The 16351-nt window shown below is 38.1% G+C and overlaps 2 protein-coding genes across 2 annotated transcripts; both read left to right on the forward strand.

Moving 5' to 3' along the window:
- The first annotated feature begins 217 nt into the window (after window positions 1-217).
- LOC113128151 (arachidonate 15-lipoxygenase B-like) lies at window positions 218-5845 on the forward strand. Its single transcript, XM_026303228.2, has 14 exons — window positions 218-370; window positions 652-856; window positions 1016-1097; window positions 1220-1342; window positions 1570-1673; window positions 2089-2255; window positions 2425-2568; window positions 2954-3157; window positions 3282-3368; window positions 3494-3663; window positions 3906-4027; window positions 4193-4293; window positions 5098-5268; window positions 5566-5845. Exons 1-14 carry the CDS (start codon window positions 218-220, stop codon window positions 5743-5745), a joined length of 2013 nt encoding a protein of 670 aa, XP_026159013.1. The 3' UTR covers window positions 5746-5845.
- A 4767-nt stretch (window positions 5846-10612) lies between these two features.
- LOC113128091 (arachidonate 15-lipoxygenase B-like) lies at window positions 10613-15845 on the forward strand. Its single transcript, XM_026303144.1, has 14 exons — window positions 10613-10765; window positions 11099-11303; window positions 11496-11577; window positions 11684-11806; window positions 11890-11993; window positions 12076-12242; window positions 12410-12553; window positions 13297-13500; window positions 13639-13725; window positions 13830-13999; window positions 14239-14360; window positions 14486-14586; window positions 15315-15485; window positions 15666-15845. The coding sequence occupies exons 1-14, from the start codon at window positions 10613-10615 to the stop codon at window positions 15843-15845; spliced, it is 2013 nt and encodes a 670-aa protein (XP_026158929.1).
- Window positions 15846-16351: the final 506 nt, after the last annotated feature.

Below are 16351 nucleotides of genomic sequence, written 5' to 3' on the forward strand. Positions count from 1 at the left end.
CATCTTGGTAACAGAGGTATGAGAGATGCTGTTGAAAGTTATTTTACATAGTAATAAATGCACTAAAGTTAATAAATAGAATGAGACATTTTAATGTTTTTTCTTTTGCTGTTTGTTCTTTTCTTTTTCTTTTCATTGTAATCGTATTCAGTCAGATTTCTCCAATGATAGTTTACCTGATCTGAGAAGGATTATTTTTCTGTCTTCCAGAATGAAAATGGTGAATTACCACGTGACAGTGTTCACTGCTGATCTTCTCAATGCAACAACTTTAAACAATGTCCACATTAAGCTGGTGGGCACAGACAGTGAGAGTGAACACACCTGGCTGATGGGCTTGAGAGGGGCTTCATCCTTTATCAGAGGAGCAGTAAGTTGAAACTGTCCAACTCTATTTCAATGTAAATAGTTTAGAAAGGCTCTGATAAAGGTAAACCCTCACCATGTCAGATTCATATGTGAAGCAACAGTGTAGCTCCATAACCTACAGCCAACCAAACCAACCAAAAGAAATGCAGTCAGTATATTTCATGAGTTTGATTTGGCCTGCTCTTCTACAGTCAGTAATTGGATGCCAACTATTTGGATGTTACAGCTCAGTGCTTATGTAGCACATTATCTCATTTACTTGTATAAATGATATTCTTTCAGGAGTCAAGTTTTACTGTATCCTGCAGTACCTCCCTTGGAAACCTGGTCCTCATAGAGCTAAACAAACAGTGCTTTCGACTGTTTCCAGAAGACTCTTGGTTCCCTGCCAAGGTGGATGTGAAATCTCCTGAAGGAGACACCTACACCTTTCCCATCTACCGCTGGATCACTGGCAGTGAGGTGCATCGCTTCAAAGAAGGAACAGGTTTGTGAGAATTACTTGTTTGTCATCCTGTGAAGTGACAACAGAAGACATACAGTAAAAGCCAAACAGGTCCTGGAAGCTGGACTAAAATAAGGCATATTCATGCCCATATCTTGGGATCAATGTACCAACAAACCTTCTTTTTCTTCTCTTTTTCAGCTCAGAGAGTCTTTGAAGACAATCATCATCTTGGCCGATACACACGTCAGGAGGAACTAAAGCAGCGAGCAAAGGATTATCGGTAAGAGCTCAAAGTTGTATCCATATTTGTCATTTATGTTATGCTTATATACCTTTATGTACTTAAAACTGAATGTTTCTCAGCACTATGTTTGTCTCTGTTTTTTTTTTTCTTTTTTCTAGCTGGCATGTGTATGCAGAGGGAATACCTCACTGCATTGATGCAGAAGACCCACTTTCTCTGCCTTATGAGGTCCAGTTCTCCTTCACTAAGAAAACAGAATTTGCCTACACTGCAGCCACAGGGTGAAGTCCTCAAATTGATATCAATCTATCTATCTATCTATCTATCTATCTATCTATCTATCTATCTATCTATCTATCTATCTATCTATCTATCTATCTATCTATCTATCTATCTATCTATCTAACTATCTATCTATCCATGCAATCATCCATCTAGTCATCCATCCATTTAAGCCTCTATCTATTAAGGCATCATAGTAAACTTACTCTTTGCTCTCATTTTCTAGGTTGGCAGAACTGAAACTGAAGGGACTGGCTGATCGCAAAGAGAAGTGGACTGATATGGATGAGCTCCATCAAGTGTTCTGGTGCAAACGGACTTGCATATCAGGTAATGTACTATCAACTATCATAGAATACATAATAGTATACAGTACATTCATCTGTATTCATTCAACCATTCAGCTGTATTCTGTTTTTCTATCTATTTGATTATTCTGTTCTATCATAAATCTTTTTATTCCTGAGAAAAGCACTTAGATGTTATTAAATACAGACTAGATTGAATAATTCGGCTCATTAAACGTAAAAAAATATAAGAAGAAAATTTGATTATTAAAACTTGAAGTCAAATTTAGTCTTTGCTGGTGAGAAAACTAGTATAACTGATAAATTTCATAGTTTCAAGAAAGACTTGTGAAAATTGTGTCATGTCTGTGACTTTTTATAAACAGTGTACAGTTAAACAGCGACACACCAAGATTATTTAGTCTGAAACTCAATGTTCAACTTTGTTATTTTTCCAGACTATGTCCAGGAACACTGGAAGGAAGACGCTTTTTTCAGCTACCAGTTTCTAAACGGTATCAACCCCATGATGATCCAACGTTGTACCACTCTGCCCAAAAACTTTCCTGTCACTGATGACATGGTCTTCCTCAGTGGTCAGGGTAGTTTGGCAGATGAAATGAAGGTAACTGTCTCATAACTGTGAACTAAATTAGATGTGAACTTTGTATCTAGTAGGATTAGAGATGTGTTTTGGCCCATGACTGTAATTACATGTTACATTGTAAATGTAATATCCACACTGTATACATGTGAATCAAGTCATTTCTCATCCTCCCTGCAATTTGAAACAGAAAGGCAACATATTCCTGTGTGACTACAAGCGTTTGGATGGACTGAATGCAAACACCATCAATGGGAAGAAGCAGTACTTGATGGCTCCACTCGTCCTGCTTCACAAAAGACCTGATAATACACTGATGCCGATTGCTATTCAGGTGACATTAGTTCTCTAATATAGCTGATACCTAGGCTGTAACTGACTCTGTGTATTGATTATTGATTGATTGACACTCAGAGTTCTTAGTATAGTCATATTCTATCCAATTGAATTTTATTAATAAAGGTCAAAATCACAAATTAGACTAAAGGTGCTTTACAGTCAGTAAAACAAACGACCCACAACCCACTCCTGGCTCCTGATTCAGATAAAAAGTGATCCCTCAAGTAAATATTGACATGTACTATATATCATACAGTATATAGAGTAGTACACTGCTAGAGTGCAGAATGTGGAATAGAACATAAAGCAGCATATACAGTTGTTTTAATTGTGACTGTCAGCCTGCTCCCTTCTTTCCTCTTTTTTTCTTTCTCCTGTAGTTGAAGCAGACCCCAGCAGATGACAACCCCATCTTTCTTCCCACTGATTCTGAGTACGACTGGTTGATCGCCAAGATCTTTGTCAGAAGTGCAGAGTTCAATGAGCATCAACTCAATGTTCATCTGCTGCGCACTCACCTGCTGGCTGAGGTTTTTGCAGTGTCTCTGCTGCGCAATATACCCATGGTGCATCCACTGTACAAGGTAAATGAGAAAATACTGAATTTTTTTTCAATTTGTTGATTTTTAATACTCTTCTAATCTAATAACCAAGAATGTCTCAGAAATGTTTTACACTAATCATAGTGTGTTTTCCTCTTTTCCTCAGCTCCTCATTCCTCACACTCGCTACACTCTACAGATCAACTTCTTAGCCCGTCTTACTCTGATATCCCCGACTGGAGTTTTCACACAGGTTCATACCAAAGACCAAAACACTCATTTGCCCTAAAAAATATAACTAGTATTATTAAAAATTTTTTCAATATTAAGAACACTGTTTGTCTAGGTATATTTCTTACATGTTTGACTGTCTCCTAGTTTACATCTTCTGGTGGAGAGGCTATGACCACAATCCTGAAGAGATCAATGTCCTCACTGACCTACAGATCCCTCTGTATACCAGAAGACATAGCCGACCGTGGACTGGAAGATGTGCCAAACTTCTACTACAGGGATGATGGACTCAAGCTCTGGGATATCATCCACAGGTATTATAGGATGTTTTCATTCAGCTTTATGTAATGATCATGATATTGGTGTCAAATCATAGCTATTATAGTGACATGTATTTGCCATGCTACATGTACAGACTTACACCTTGTTAATTAGAATGAATTTAAAGGCCAAGAAATACATTAAAATGAAAGTATACAAATGAGTCTCCTACTGCTAAAATCACCAAAAAAATAGAAGAAAGTGTGATGTTAACACTTACCCACATTTCTCACAGGTTTGTGCAGGGAGTACTCAGCTACTACTACAAGAAAGACACTGAGGTCCAGGATGACCCTGAGCTGCAGAAGTGGATTTCAGACATTTTTGAACATGGATTCCTTTCTCAGGCAGCCACAGGTGAGCTTTAAAGAGAATCTCAAACTTTCCAATCTGAAATTGTGCTTATTTCACATCATTCATTATTACATTATAATGCAGTCATGAATCAAACTTTGATTTAGTCACTCAGATTAGATGATGTCTTTAAGCAGTTTAATGAAATTTATCCTCTAAAATTCTCAGGAATCCCAGAGAGATTTACCACTGTGGCTGAGTTGGTCAAGTTTGTGACCATGGTGATCTTCACTGGCTCAGCGCAGCACTCAGCTGTGAATTCTGGACAGGTGAACCCTAAATTTACCTGCATCAACTGTTATACTGTTGCTGTTTTTGTGGAATGGGTTGATGAGTTGTTTCAGTCTGTTTGAAACTAGAAGAGGTTGATGAATTTGACCCTAATAAATGACTTTAAGGAATGTTAGTGAGCCTTTAGCATGAACAAGGCTAATAGTCTACAGCCAGGCTAATGACTCTGAGGCTGCACTCTGGCACAGTTGGTCCTAAATGCAACACACTCACACTGATAATATAAAAACATGCTGATCTTTAGCTTCTATAATGTTTACTGAGTCTACCGTGTTAGTATGATTACATGTGCTTATTAGCACATAATGCAAAAGGATTAAAGGTAATGTTATTGGTTTTGCATGAATTTGTTCATTAACCAAAGTACAAATAAAAATTCTAATCTAATGATGGGGCTATATATAAAATCAGAAGATCACCAAAGTTATTATAGTGTATCTTGTTGTAACCATGAATGTCCTAAATTAATTTCATGACAATGCTGCAAAACATTCTCAAAACTACAAATTAGCCTCATGGTGGGATTACCAACGTCCTTAAGATTCATCCTCAGGGCACCATGAATAGATGTTCAAACTATTATGACAATTCAATCAAAAATTCTCTAAATATTTCATTGTGAACTGACCAAACTGACCAACAGACTGACATTGTCAAGCTGCTTTGAAAAGTAAATTTTACTCTTTGGCTTGAACATTATAATTTTACCAGAAATGAAACATCAGCAGTGTATGCATCAGAACATATTAATCAGTTATTCTCACATTATTCATTTATTGCAGTATGACTTTGGTGGCTGGATGCCCAACACTCCCTCCTCTTTACAACTTCCTCCACCAACCACAAAGGGGAAATCAAGTGAAGAGACAATGCTGCAGACATTCCCTGATGTCAATGTCACAGTGCAGGGAATGGCCACTGTGTGGCTACTCAGCAAGCAGTCATCTGACTTTGTAAGTAATCAATGACTTCATAAAATAATATGTAAATCACATTTATTTAGATTATTCACCATTGTCCTTATTCAGAATAGAGGGCTAACCTGTCGTTGAAGAATCTGCTTATTCCCCAAAAGATTAGCCCTTTTTTCTGAATGAAGTCCATGGTGTATTTTATTGAAATTGTCCTGTAACTTTCTGGAAGTTTTTTATTTTTGATTTGTCATACGTGTCTTGTTCAGTAGAGCAAACTATGCTTTTGTTAGAGCATGATAGTTTCTTTTTACTTAAATGTATCATTGCTCTTATCAGGTCCCTCTTGGTCAGTATCCAGAGGACCATTTCAAAGAGGAGACTCCCTGCAAGCTGATAAAGGCTTTTCAAGGACAGCTTAAAGTCTTAAGTGCAGCCATCAAAGCCAGAAACGAGAGTCTGGAACTCCCGTACACATACATGGATCCAGCGGAGTTAGAAAACAGTGTGGCCATTTGAATATCCAGAGATGTGACCTCCTCAGCTGTTGGCCAAATTCAGTTTCATATTAACAAAAGGGATAAAATAAACACCTGCATGTTTTTTCAACTGGCATTACAGTAGAAATTAACTATTGTATATGACTGTATTGTATGTGGACTTTACTTTATTCTTTCCCATCTCAACACAAAAATGAATGAATCCATTCTATACCATCAAGTACAGTATATTGTATGTGCACTTCATGTTGTCATATTGTCTCGCTGATCCTGCCACCAGGTCAGATAGCTCTCAGATTACCCACCTGTTACCTCCCTATGTACATTATAAATTTGACTTCAACATTCTTTTAATAAAAACTTGCATGTACCTTCATGATTGTTTGTCTGTTTTTGGTCCTTCCTGTCTCTGCTCAGATCCCTTAAGGTTTTATCAGAAAAACTTGCAGATTGTAAGAGCAGACATTCATTCATCCATCTATTCATTATGTCCTGCTTGTTCCAGATAGTTTGGGGTGGCTATTGCTTATCCCTGCTGACATGGACAAGAGTTGGGGAACACTCTGGACAGATTGGCGGTCTATAGATAGGTCCATCTTCACCTGCCCACTCTAATGATGTTAACCACAAGAAACAGAAGATACATGGAATTCACTCTCAGCCTTTACAAAAAGCTTGTTTTCCAGTAGGCAGTGTAGTACCTGGCAGATGTGGGCTTGGTGTTCCTCTAGGTCTTGTGAAAAGACAAGGATGTTCTTTAAGTAGACAAACACGAAGTGATTCAAAAAGTCCAAGAGGGCATCACTCACTAAACCCTGGAAAGACATGGTACTCAGAATGTCCTGAGGTGTGTTAGGATGGTGTTTTTATGCTATCTGACTTAGCCAAGCTTAAATTTAAAAACCCAGCTAGAATAATGTTTCAGGCAAATCCCAGTTTAGAAAACCTTTCCTTGTTTCAAATGTTGGGAAGTACAAGAGAAGAATAAGTACTCCGCACCTAGCCTGAAAGATTTCCATTAAAAACAGCAATTTGAGAGGTGTACTTGATGTGGAACTGAAGAACTGAAAGTTTTTCTGACTCCTTGAAATCTAAAATTTTTTTACTCCTAAAACACCATTAAGTTCTTTTTACTCTATATATGTATTTTCAGATTTTATACTTATGTACCATTTTTAAACCATTAAGCATTTGTGATCAAGTTCTGTATTCTAAGTATGCATTTAGTTTCTTAAACATATTCACATATTAATGTAGATACAGTATATATTTTGAGATAGGCATTCACAACGTTATTAATACATTTGAAAACTAATATTACTACATTAGCTCCATAGATTTAATGTTTTATCATTACATTTAACTGGTATATGTAGTTTTATTGAAAAACCATCACATCATTCAGATTACTGACTCAAAATTTTAATGCATAAACAGATACTTTATTGTCATTGTCATTTACACAGCAGCAAATCTCAAATCTAAAATGTTTTTGCCCAAAGGAAAGACTCTGCATAACCTGACTAAACTCACACGGGTTGCCTAGTTAGAGCTCTTCTCAGGACTGTGTGAATGTTTTCCGACAGCATTTGATTAGCTTCTCCATGGTTGTTGTGTTTATTTTGTAATATTTCACCAATCAGAAATAATACACCTTTATGAGGCTGTTTTTGCTTTTCAGCATAGCTCCAGCCATCCTTAACCTTACACATTGTCGATTGTTATTTTGTTGTGATTTGTGATTTTGCGAGAAATGTTCCTTAAAGATTTTGTTGAGAGAATGGTCAGTATTATTCTTCCTAGTACAGGAATTGTTAATATTCCTTGTCTTCTATAAACACACAAAAAGTAAGACAGACATTACTTTGGGAGAATTCTGTTTCACTCTGTTAATGATTCTTCCAATAGAAATATTCAATTCTACAATTTTGCAAAATCACATGAGATCTCCAAGTCTATGTTCAATTCAGAGTGTTCCTCTGTTGTAGCCAATATACAGTTGTGTGCAAAAGTTAAAGACCACCCACAAAAATAAGCCAATGATATCATAAATGGTTATACATAGCGGTGTGCATGTTATAGTAAATCTATTTATAAGATATATTCAAAACAACTGAAAATTGTTCAAAAAAGCAATGACTGTAATGGTCAAAATTCTGGGTTTTTGGGGCGGTCTTTAACTTTTGCACAGGACTTTTATCACTCAAAGCTCTTCACGTTATGAAGTAGAAGCTTCAGTAACAGCATAATGGATGCCAAGGTATGATTTCACTAGTATTGAATTATTGTTCAGACATAGCTGTAAACCAGGGTGAATTAGGTTAGGACTCAAATGTGGAATCCAGTTCATGTGTGAAAATGATTTGTCCTGCTTTCAGAACCACTCTTTCACAATTTGAGCTCTATTAGTCCTGGCACTTTGTGTTGTATTTATTCTTATTTATTGTAGTGGACTTTTAAAATTGCTTTGTTGTGTCTGTGTGAATGTAAGCTGCTCTGCATGTGTTTTAATTGCCCCCTGGGGACTAATAAAGCCCCATGTCATAACACTGCAAATTATCGCTATACACCAACCTTTTTGGAGCCAGGCAGTGTACAAAATATGATGTTGCAAAATGAATGAATCCCTATTTGACAAAACTAACTTTTGAGTTTTATTTTATTTAAAAGTATATATCACACTGATTAAATTGTTTTTAGTTTTTGTAGTATTTGTATCCTTATGATAAAAACTTTCAATAAGATACAGATATTTCATAATCTGATTCTCTTTGAAACCACACTTAGTGTCATTATGAACACACAGTGAGTTACATTATGGGCGAAATGAGAAGTCACAGCAAAAGAAACATGAGTGTATCAGTTTTTATCCATGCAACAAACAGGACTTTTATTGCGAGGTGTCAACCAGGTGTTGCATTCAGTGACTGAGTGGTTGAAAATGACAGTATATTTTCCTAATGTTTCCTAATTGCTGAGGGGCTGGTGTTGTCTGAAGCTTTATTTTCTTTTGAGTAGTAACACAAGGAAACCACATAACAATGTTGGAGTCAAATGTGTGTGCAGGTAATCTGACTTTTTCTTTTTGCTCTTCCCAGTTTACAAGTTTCTTAATGTGTGTCTGTCTGTTCTAAGCAAGTTGATGTATGTTCCTGAATTAAGATTCTGCTCTATGCATTTGCCATGGTATAGAAATGGGTTCCTATCATGTTACAATTTATAATATAACTATCATAATATGATGAGAAATGATAATGATAAATTTGGATAAACCTTGTAGTTGAAATCTGTGTTCATCTTAGACAATGAAATAATAGTTTATGAGCCTTTGCCACCAATGACAGCAAAGGCTGCTGACCCAGGCACTCCTGGATTTCAACAATGATGCCATCATCAGCCACATCAGCAACCTGCTGTCCAGCCTTCAATCTCCTGTCCTGCCAGTCCAGTTGCAGTCTTTGCATTCTTCCGTCCAGTCTCTGCAGCTTGCCGTCCAGTCCTTACAGCCTCCTCTCCAACCAGTCCAGTTCCCATTACCAACCAGTTCAGTTGCAATCTCAGCCACTAACAATTACAATACAAAATCCAATCCAGCATCAAACCCAGTTCCTACCCTGGTAGGAAGGGTTGGTTGGCTGATACTGATGACGCTGCTCATCTTCCCCCTAGTTCTGAGCTGGTTTTCACTGGTGGGTTGACATTCAACCCCACCCTCTCTCCCAGTCTTGGTCCTGGTACTGGATGCATCGATATGCCACCACTCTAGTTCCTGGTCTCCCTGATGCATTGATGGTCAGAGTTGCCAGCACCCCCATAGTTCCTGGTCTCCAAGAGGGGTCAGCGGTCACAGCCACCGGCTGGTCTTCCTGGTCTTCCTTGTTGGTTGCTGGGCACTGCAGATGTGATTCCTATCAAAGGACTCCAAGAGGTGTAGATGGTTGGTTCCACTGAATACGCTCCTGTCACTCTTCCTGTTTCTCAGCTGCTACTGCTAATGCCACTGCACTTCCAGTTCCAGTACTGTCAGGGTCTGCTCTGGACTACCTGTTTGAGACTCTTATTTTGATACCTTTTCCTGTGTTTCCTGAGGTTATGTCTACCTGCTTTACTTTTCTCATTTTCCCTGATTGTTTCCACCTGTGGTTAATTGTCCCCTGTGTGTTTAAATACCAGCACTGTTCTTTTGTTCTCTGTCAGATCATTGTTTTGGTGATGTTTGTGCATTTGTCTTTGGTAATGTTATGTGTTTTTCCTAGTAGTTGGTTGTGTTTCCTTATTTATATGCTCCTAGTAGTTGGATGTTCACTCTACACTATCTTACAGTTTCTAGTTGTTCTTCTTCATGTCTCCTTGTAGCTGTATGTCCCTGTAGCTGCCTGGTGTGTTTCTCCTTTGTATGCTCTATTGTATGGTTAAAGTTGCTCTGACTTTAGTTTAGTGCTGGCTCCTCCTCCCAGGGTATGTATGTTTTTGGAAACATGACAGTTTCAGTTGAAAATGGTGGTTTTGTATTTAATAGTCGAATAACTGCTTTATCTTATTTTAGGGCATCATTCCAATATATATACCATTACCATGGTTGACTATTGATACTGACTGGACACACCCGTTTAAAAGGAGGATAGGTTGGTGGTCATTACTTATAAGAGCATTTCATCAAAGGAGCTTCAACTTATCAACACAGGTAATGAGATGCTTTTGAAAGTTATTTTAGGCAGGAATAAATGGATTGTAATTGACCAATAGGGTAAGACTATTTTAATGTTACTTTATTTGCCAGATACCTTTGTATAGTGGTAGTATTTAAATATTTTAGTCAGATGTATCCATTGATAGCTTAAACAATCAGTGCTGGAAGGATTATTTTTCTGTTTTCCAGAATGAAAATGGTGAATTACCACGTGACAGTGTTCACTGCTGATCTTCTCAATGCAACAACTTTAAACAATGTCCACATTAAGCTGGTGGGCACAGACAGTGAGAGTGAACACACCTGGCTGATGGGCTTGAGAGGGGCTTCATCCTTTATCAGAGGAGCAGTAAGTTTTAATTGTAAATTTCTGTTTCAATATGAAAAGTTTAGAAAGGCTCTGATAAAGGTAAACCCTCACCACCTCCGATTCATAACAGATTGTAGTGTAGCTCTATAACCTGCAGCCACAGCCAACCAAACCAATCAAACCAACCAAAAGAAATTCCCATATTGTGCATAACAAAGTTTGTACTTTATGCAGAGTCAGTATATTTCATGAGTTTGATTTGGCCTGCCCTTCTACAGTCAATAATTGCATGCAAATTATTTAGATGTTACAGCTCAGTGCTTATGTAGCACATTATCTCATTTACTTGTATAAATATTTTCATTCCTTCAGGAGTCAAGTTTTACTGTATCCTGCAGTTCCTCCCTTGGAAACTTGGTCCTCATCGAGCTAGATAAAAAGCACCTTCCACTGTTTCCAGAGGACTCTTGGTTCCCTGCCAAGGTGGAGGTGAAATCTCCTGAAGGAGACACCTACACCTTTCCCATCTACCGTTGGATCAATGACAGTGAGGTGCATCGCTTCAAAGAAGGAACAGGTTTGTGGGAATTATGTTTGCAGGTACCCTGGTTAAGGAATAAGCGGGCATAGAAAATGGATGGATGTTTGCAGGTATGTTAAATGACAGAGGACATACAGTCAGACAGGTCCTGGAAGCTGGACTAAAATAAGGCAAATTCATGCCCATATCCTGGGATCAATGTACCAACAAACCTTTTTTCTTTTTAAGCTCAGAGATTCTTTGATGACAGCCATCATCTTTGCAGATATGCACGTCAGGAGGAACTAAACCAGCGAGCAAAGGATTATCGGTAAGTGCTTGTATCCATATTTCAACTATTATGCTTATACTTTTACACTCAATTAAAACTGAATGTTGATAATTAAATATTCAGTGTTTCTCAATACTGTTTGTAGCTGGCATGTGTATGCAGAGGGAATACCTCACTGCATTGATGCAGAAGACCCACTTTCTCTGCCTTGTGAGGTCCAGTTCTCCTTCACTAAGAAAACAGAATTTTCCTATACTGGAACTACAGGGTGAAGTCCTCAAATTGATTTGTCATTTCATCCAGTCAAGCTAAGGCATCATAGTAAACTTACTCTTTGCTCTAATTTTCTAGGTTGGCAGAACTGAAACTGAAGGGACTGGCTGATCGCAAAGAGAAGTGGACTGATACGGATGATCTCAATCGAGTGTTCTGGTGCAGACAGACTTGCATATCAGGTAATGTACTATCAACTATCATAGAATACATAATAGTATACAGTACATTCATCTGTATTCATTCAACTACTCCCCCCCCCAGACTATGTCCAGGATCACTGGAAGGAAGATGCTTTTTTCGGCTACCAGTTTCTAAATGGTATCAACCCCATGATGATCCAACGTTGTACCACTCTGCCCGAAAACTTTCCTGTCACTGATGACATGGTCTTCCTCAGTGGTCAGGGTAGTTTGGCAGATGAAATGAAGGTAACTGTCTCATAACTGTGAACTAAATTAGATGTGAACTTTATCTAGTAGGATTAGAGATGTGTTTTGGCCCATGACTGTAATTACATGTTACATTGTAAATGTAATATCCACACTGTATACATGTGAATCAAGTCATTTCTCATCCTCCCTGCAATTTGAAACAGAAAGGCAACATATTCCTGTGTGACTACAAGCTTCTGGATGGACTGAATGCAAACACCATCAATGGGAAGAAGCAGTACTTGATGGCTCCGCTTGTCCTGCTTCACAAAAGACCTGATGATACACTGATGCCGATTGCTATTCAGGTGACATTAGTTCTCTAATATAACTGATACCTAGGCTGACTTTGCATATTGCTTAAGCTATTTGCCTGAGCCATTTGAAGTTCCTAGTGTAGTCATATCCTATACATTGAATTTTATTTATAAGACAAAATAGGTTGAAGGTGCTTACAGTCAGTAAAACATAAGACACCCACTGTTCATAGGCTCCTGATTCACATAAGTCAGCGGTGTCCAATCCTGGTCCTCGAGGGCCACTGTCCTGCTTGTTTTCCAACTATCCCTGCCCTATCCACTGCTGATTACATGGATCAGGTGTGTTCAGTCCATTAAAATCTGGAACATACCATCCCAGATGAGGGTGGAAGTGAGGAAGACAGTGAAATGGTATCCCCCAGCTTCTGATTGGCTGAACACACCTGATCAGCAGTGGATAGGACAGGGATAGTTGGAAAATAAACAGGACAGTGGCCCTCGAGGACTAGGATTGGACACCCCTGACATAAGAGGAACAAAGTGAATATAAAGTAAATATAGACATACTATGTAGTGCACAATGTGGAATAGAACATAAAGCAATATATAGTTTAATTGTCAGCCTGCTCCCTTCTTTTCTTTAAACATTTAAATTTAGGCGAACAAAATGATATAAGACTGAACCTGTTTTGAAATTAACCCTGAGCTCTGGTAGGAGTGACTGAGCATGAATTTAAAAGAAATTCCCATTGAGGGATCAAAGTGAAAACAAACCTGTCTTTCTCCTGTAGTTGAAGCAGACCCCAGCAGATGACAACCCCATCTTTCTTCCCACTGATTCTGAGTACGACTGGTTGATCGCCAAGATCTTTGTCAGAAGTGCAGATTTCAATGAGCATCAACTCAATGTTCATCTGCTGCGCACTCACCTGCTGGCTGAGGTTTTTGCAGTGTCTCTGCTGCGCAACATACCCATGGTGCATCCACTGTACAAGGTAAATGAGAAAATACTGAACTTACTGTATTTTATTTCAATTTGTTGATTTTTAATACTCTTCTAATCTAATAACCATGAATGTCTCAGCAATGAAATATGTGACACTGACAATAGTGTGTTTTCCTCTTTTCCTCAGCTCCTCATTCCTCACACTCGCTACACTCTACAGATCAACGTCTTAGCCCGTGTTACTCTGATATCCCCGACTGGAGTTTTCACACAGGTATGAAAAGACCAACACTCAGCTGACCTAAACAATATTATTTTCAATATTATGAACAGTGTTTGTCTCCTAATGTATTTCTTTCATATTTGACTGTCTCCTAGTTTACAGCTTCTGGTGGGGAGGCTATGACCACAATCCTGAAGAGATCAATGTCCTCACTGACCTACAGATCCCTCTGTATACCAGAAGACATAGCCGACCGTGGACTGGAAGATGTGCCAAACTTCTACTACAGGGATGATGGACTCAAGCTCTGGGATATCATCCACAGGTATTATAGGATGTTTTCATTCAGCTTTATGTGATGATGATATTGGTGCCAAATCATAGCTGTTATAGTGACATGTATTTGCCATGCTACATGTACAGACTTACACCTTGTTAATTAGAATGTTTTTAAAGGCCAAGAAATACATTAAAATGAAAGTATACAAATGAGTCTCCTACTGCTAAAATCACCAAAAAAATAGAAGAAAGTGTGATGTTAACACTTATCCACATTTCTCACAGGCTTGTGCAGGGAGTACTCAGCTACTACTACAAGAAAGACACTGAGGTCCAGGATGACCCTGAGCTGCAGAAGTGGATTTCAGACATTTTTGAACATGGATTCCTTTCTCAGGCAGCCACAGGTGGGCTTTAAAGAGAATCTCAATCTTTTCAATGATGAGTTGTGCATCATTATAGTAATGCAGTCATGAATCAAATCAAACCCAAATTACATGTCTTTAAGCAGTCTAATGAAATTTATTCTCAGGTATCCCAGAGAGATTTACCACTGTGGCTGAGTTGGTCAAGTTTGTGACCATGGTGATCTTCACTGGCTCAGCGCAGCACTCAGCTGTGAATTCTGGACAGGTGAACCCTACATTTACCTGCATCAACTGTTATACTGTTGGAAGAGGATGATGCATTCTACCTTAATAAATGACTAAGGAATGTTAGTGAGCCCTTAGCATAAACAAGGCTAATAGTCTACAGCCAGGCTAATGACTGAGACTGCACTCACTGTCCCCAAGTGCATCAGACTAATGAAAGCATGCTGATTTTCAGCCTGTATGTTTTACTGAGTCTGCCATGTTAGCATGCTTACTGGGTCATTTGCTTGTCGCCTAACATGAAGGGGCTGTTGGTAATGAAAGTTCTGGAGGCATTTGCTCATTAACCAAAGTACAAATAATTTGAGTATTAATAGAAATATATTTTTTGATCTGACAGAACTGTATATGAAGTCAGATCAAAATTATTGCATTTTTCAGTAACCATGAATGTCTGAAACAAATTTCATGACAATGCAGCACAATGTTGACATTTTTCTCAAAACTACAAAAGTTAACCTCATGGTGGTGCTCAAAGGATCACATGTGTCACTAAGATTCATTCTCAGGCCACTATGGATAATGTTCAAACTGACAATCCAATCAATTTTTAAAGTAATCTTTATCAATATTATTTTTTTTCATTTGAGAGAACTGACTTAAAAGCAGCTACATTTTACTGTTTGGCCTGAACATAATTTTATCAAATTCAATAGCAGTAATGTCTTCCCAAAAACATCTGAGTTATTCATGCATTATTTATTGCAGTATGACTATGGTGGCTGGATGCCCAACACTCCCACATCCTTACAACTTCCTCCACCAACCACAAAGGGTAAAACAAGTGAGGAGACAATGCTGCAGACATTCCCTGATGTCAATGTCACAGTGCAGGGCATGTCCACTGTGTGGCTACTCAGCAAGCAGTCATCTGACTTTGTAAGTAATAAATTACTTCATCTAAAAAAAAAACTTCTTTTATATTTAACTTGTGTAAAGTAGACTGATCATTGCAGCAAAATAAACCTTATTCAAGATAGGTATTTCTTACATGTATATTAAATTGTTATGCTTTAACATTTTAAAAAACAAAGTGAAATATGTCATTACTCTTATCAGGTCCCCCTTGGTCAGTATCCAGAGGACCATTTCAATGAGGACACTCCCTGCAAGCTGATAAAGGCTTTTCAAGGAGAGCTTAAAGCCTTAAGTGCAGCCATCAAAGCCAGAAATGAGAGTCTGGAAATCCCGTACACATACATGGATCCAGTGGAGGTAGAAAACAGTGTGGCCATTTGAATATCAAGAGATGTGACCTCCTCAGCTGTTGGCCAAATTCAGATCAAAAAGTCCACTAGATTTGCACTGATGAACTGAGATGCCTGTAACCAATACAAGTTTCATGTCTGTTCTGTGCAAGTTGTTACTAAATAAAATATTGTTGGGATTAGTTTTTTTTTTTGGTGATTTCACAAGCACTCTTTTGCATTACTAGTTGTGAACTATGTTTGCTTTTACAGATACACTGAGCCTCAGTTTAATCTGAATGTGAACCTGCTTGTTCTCAGCCACCTATTTACTGTACCTACTACCTACCAGACTGTCAGTTTCTCATTTCATGTACTTCATGTTGCAGGTAAGGATTTTTTTTTTTTTTTTTTTTTTTTTTTTTTTTTTTTAAATCCTTCGTTTCTGCTCTGAACTCTCAACCATGACAGCATTGTATTCATGGTTGTATTAGGAAAAACTTGATTGTAATAGCAGGCATTCATCAATCTATATATTATCTAATCTCTCTTCCTGCT

Source organism: Mastacembelus armatus, chromosome 1, assembly GCF_900324485.2.
Source record: "Mastacembelus armatus chromosome 1, fMasArm1.2, whole genome shotgun sequence".
In the NCBI taxonomy this organism is placed as follows: Eukaryota; Metazoa; Chordata; class Actinopteri; order Synbranchiformes; family Mastacembelidae; genus Mastacembelus; species Mastacembelus armatus.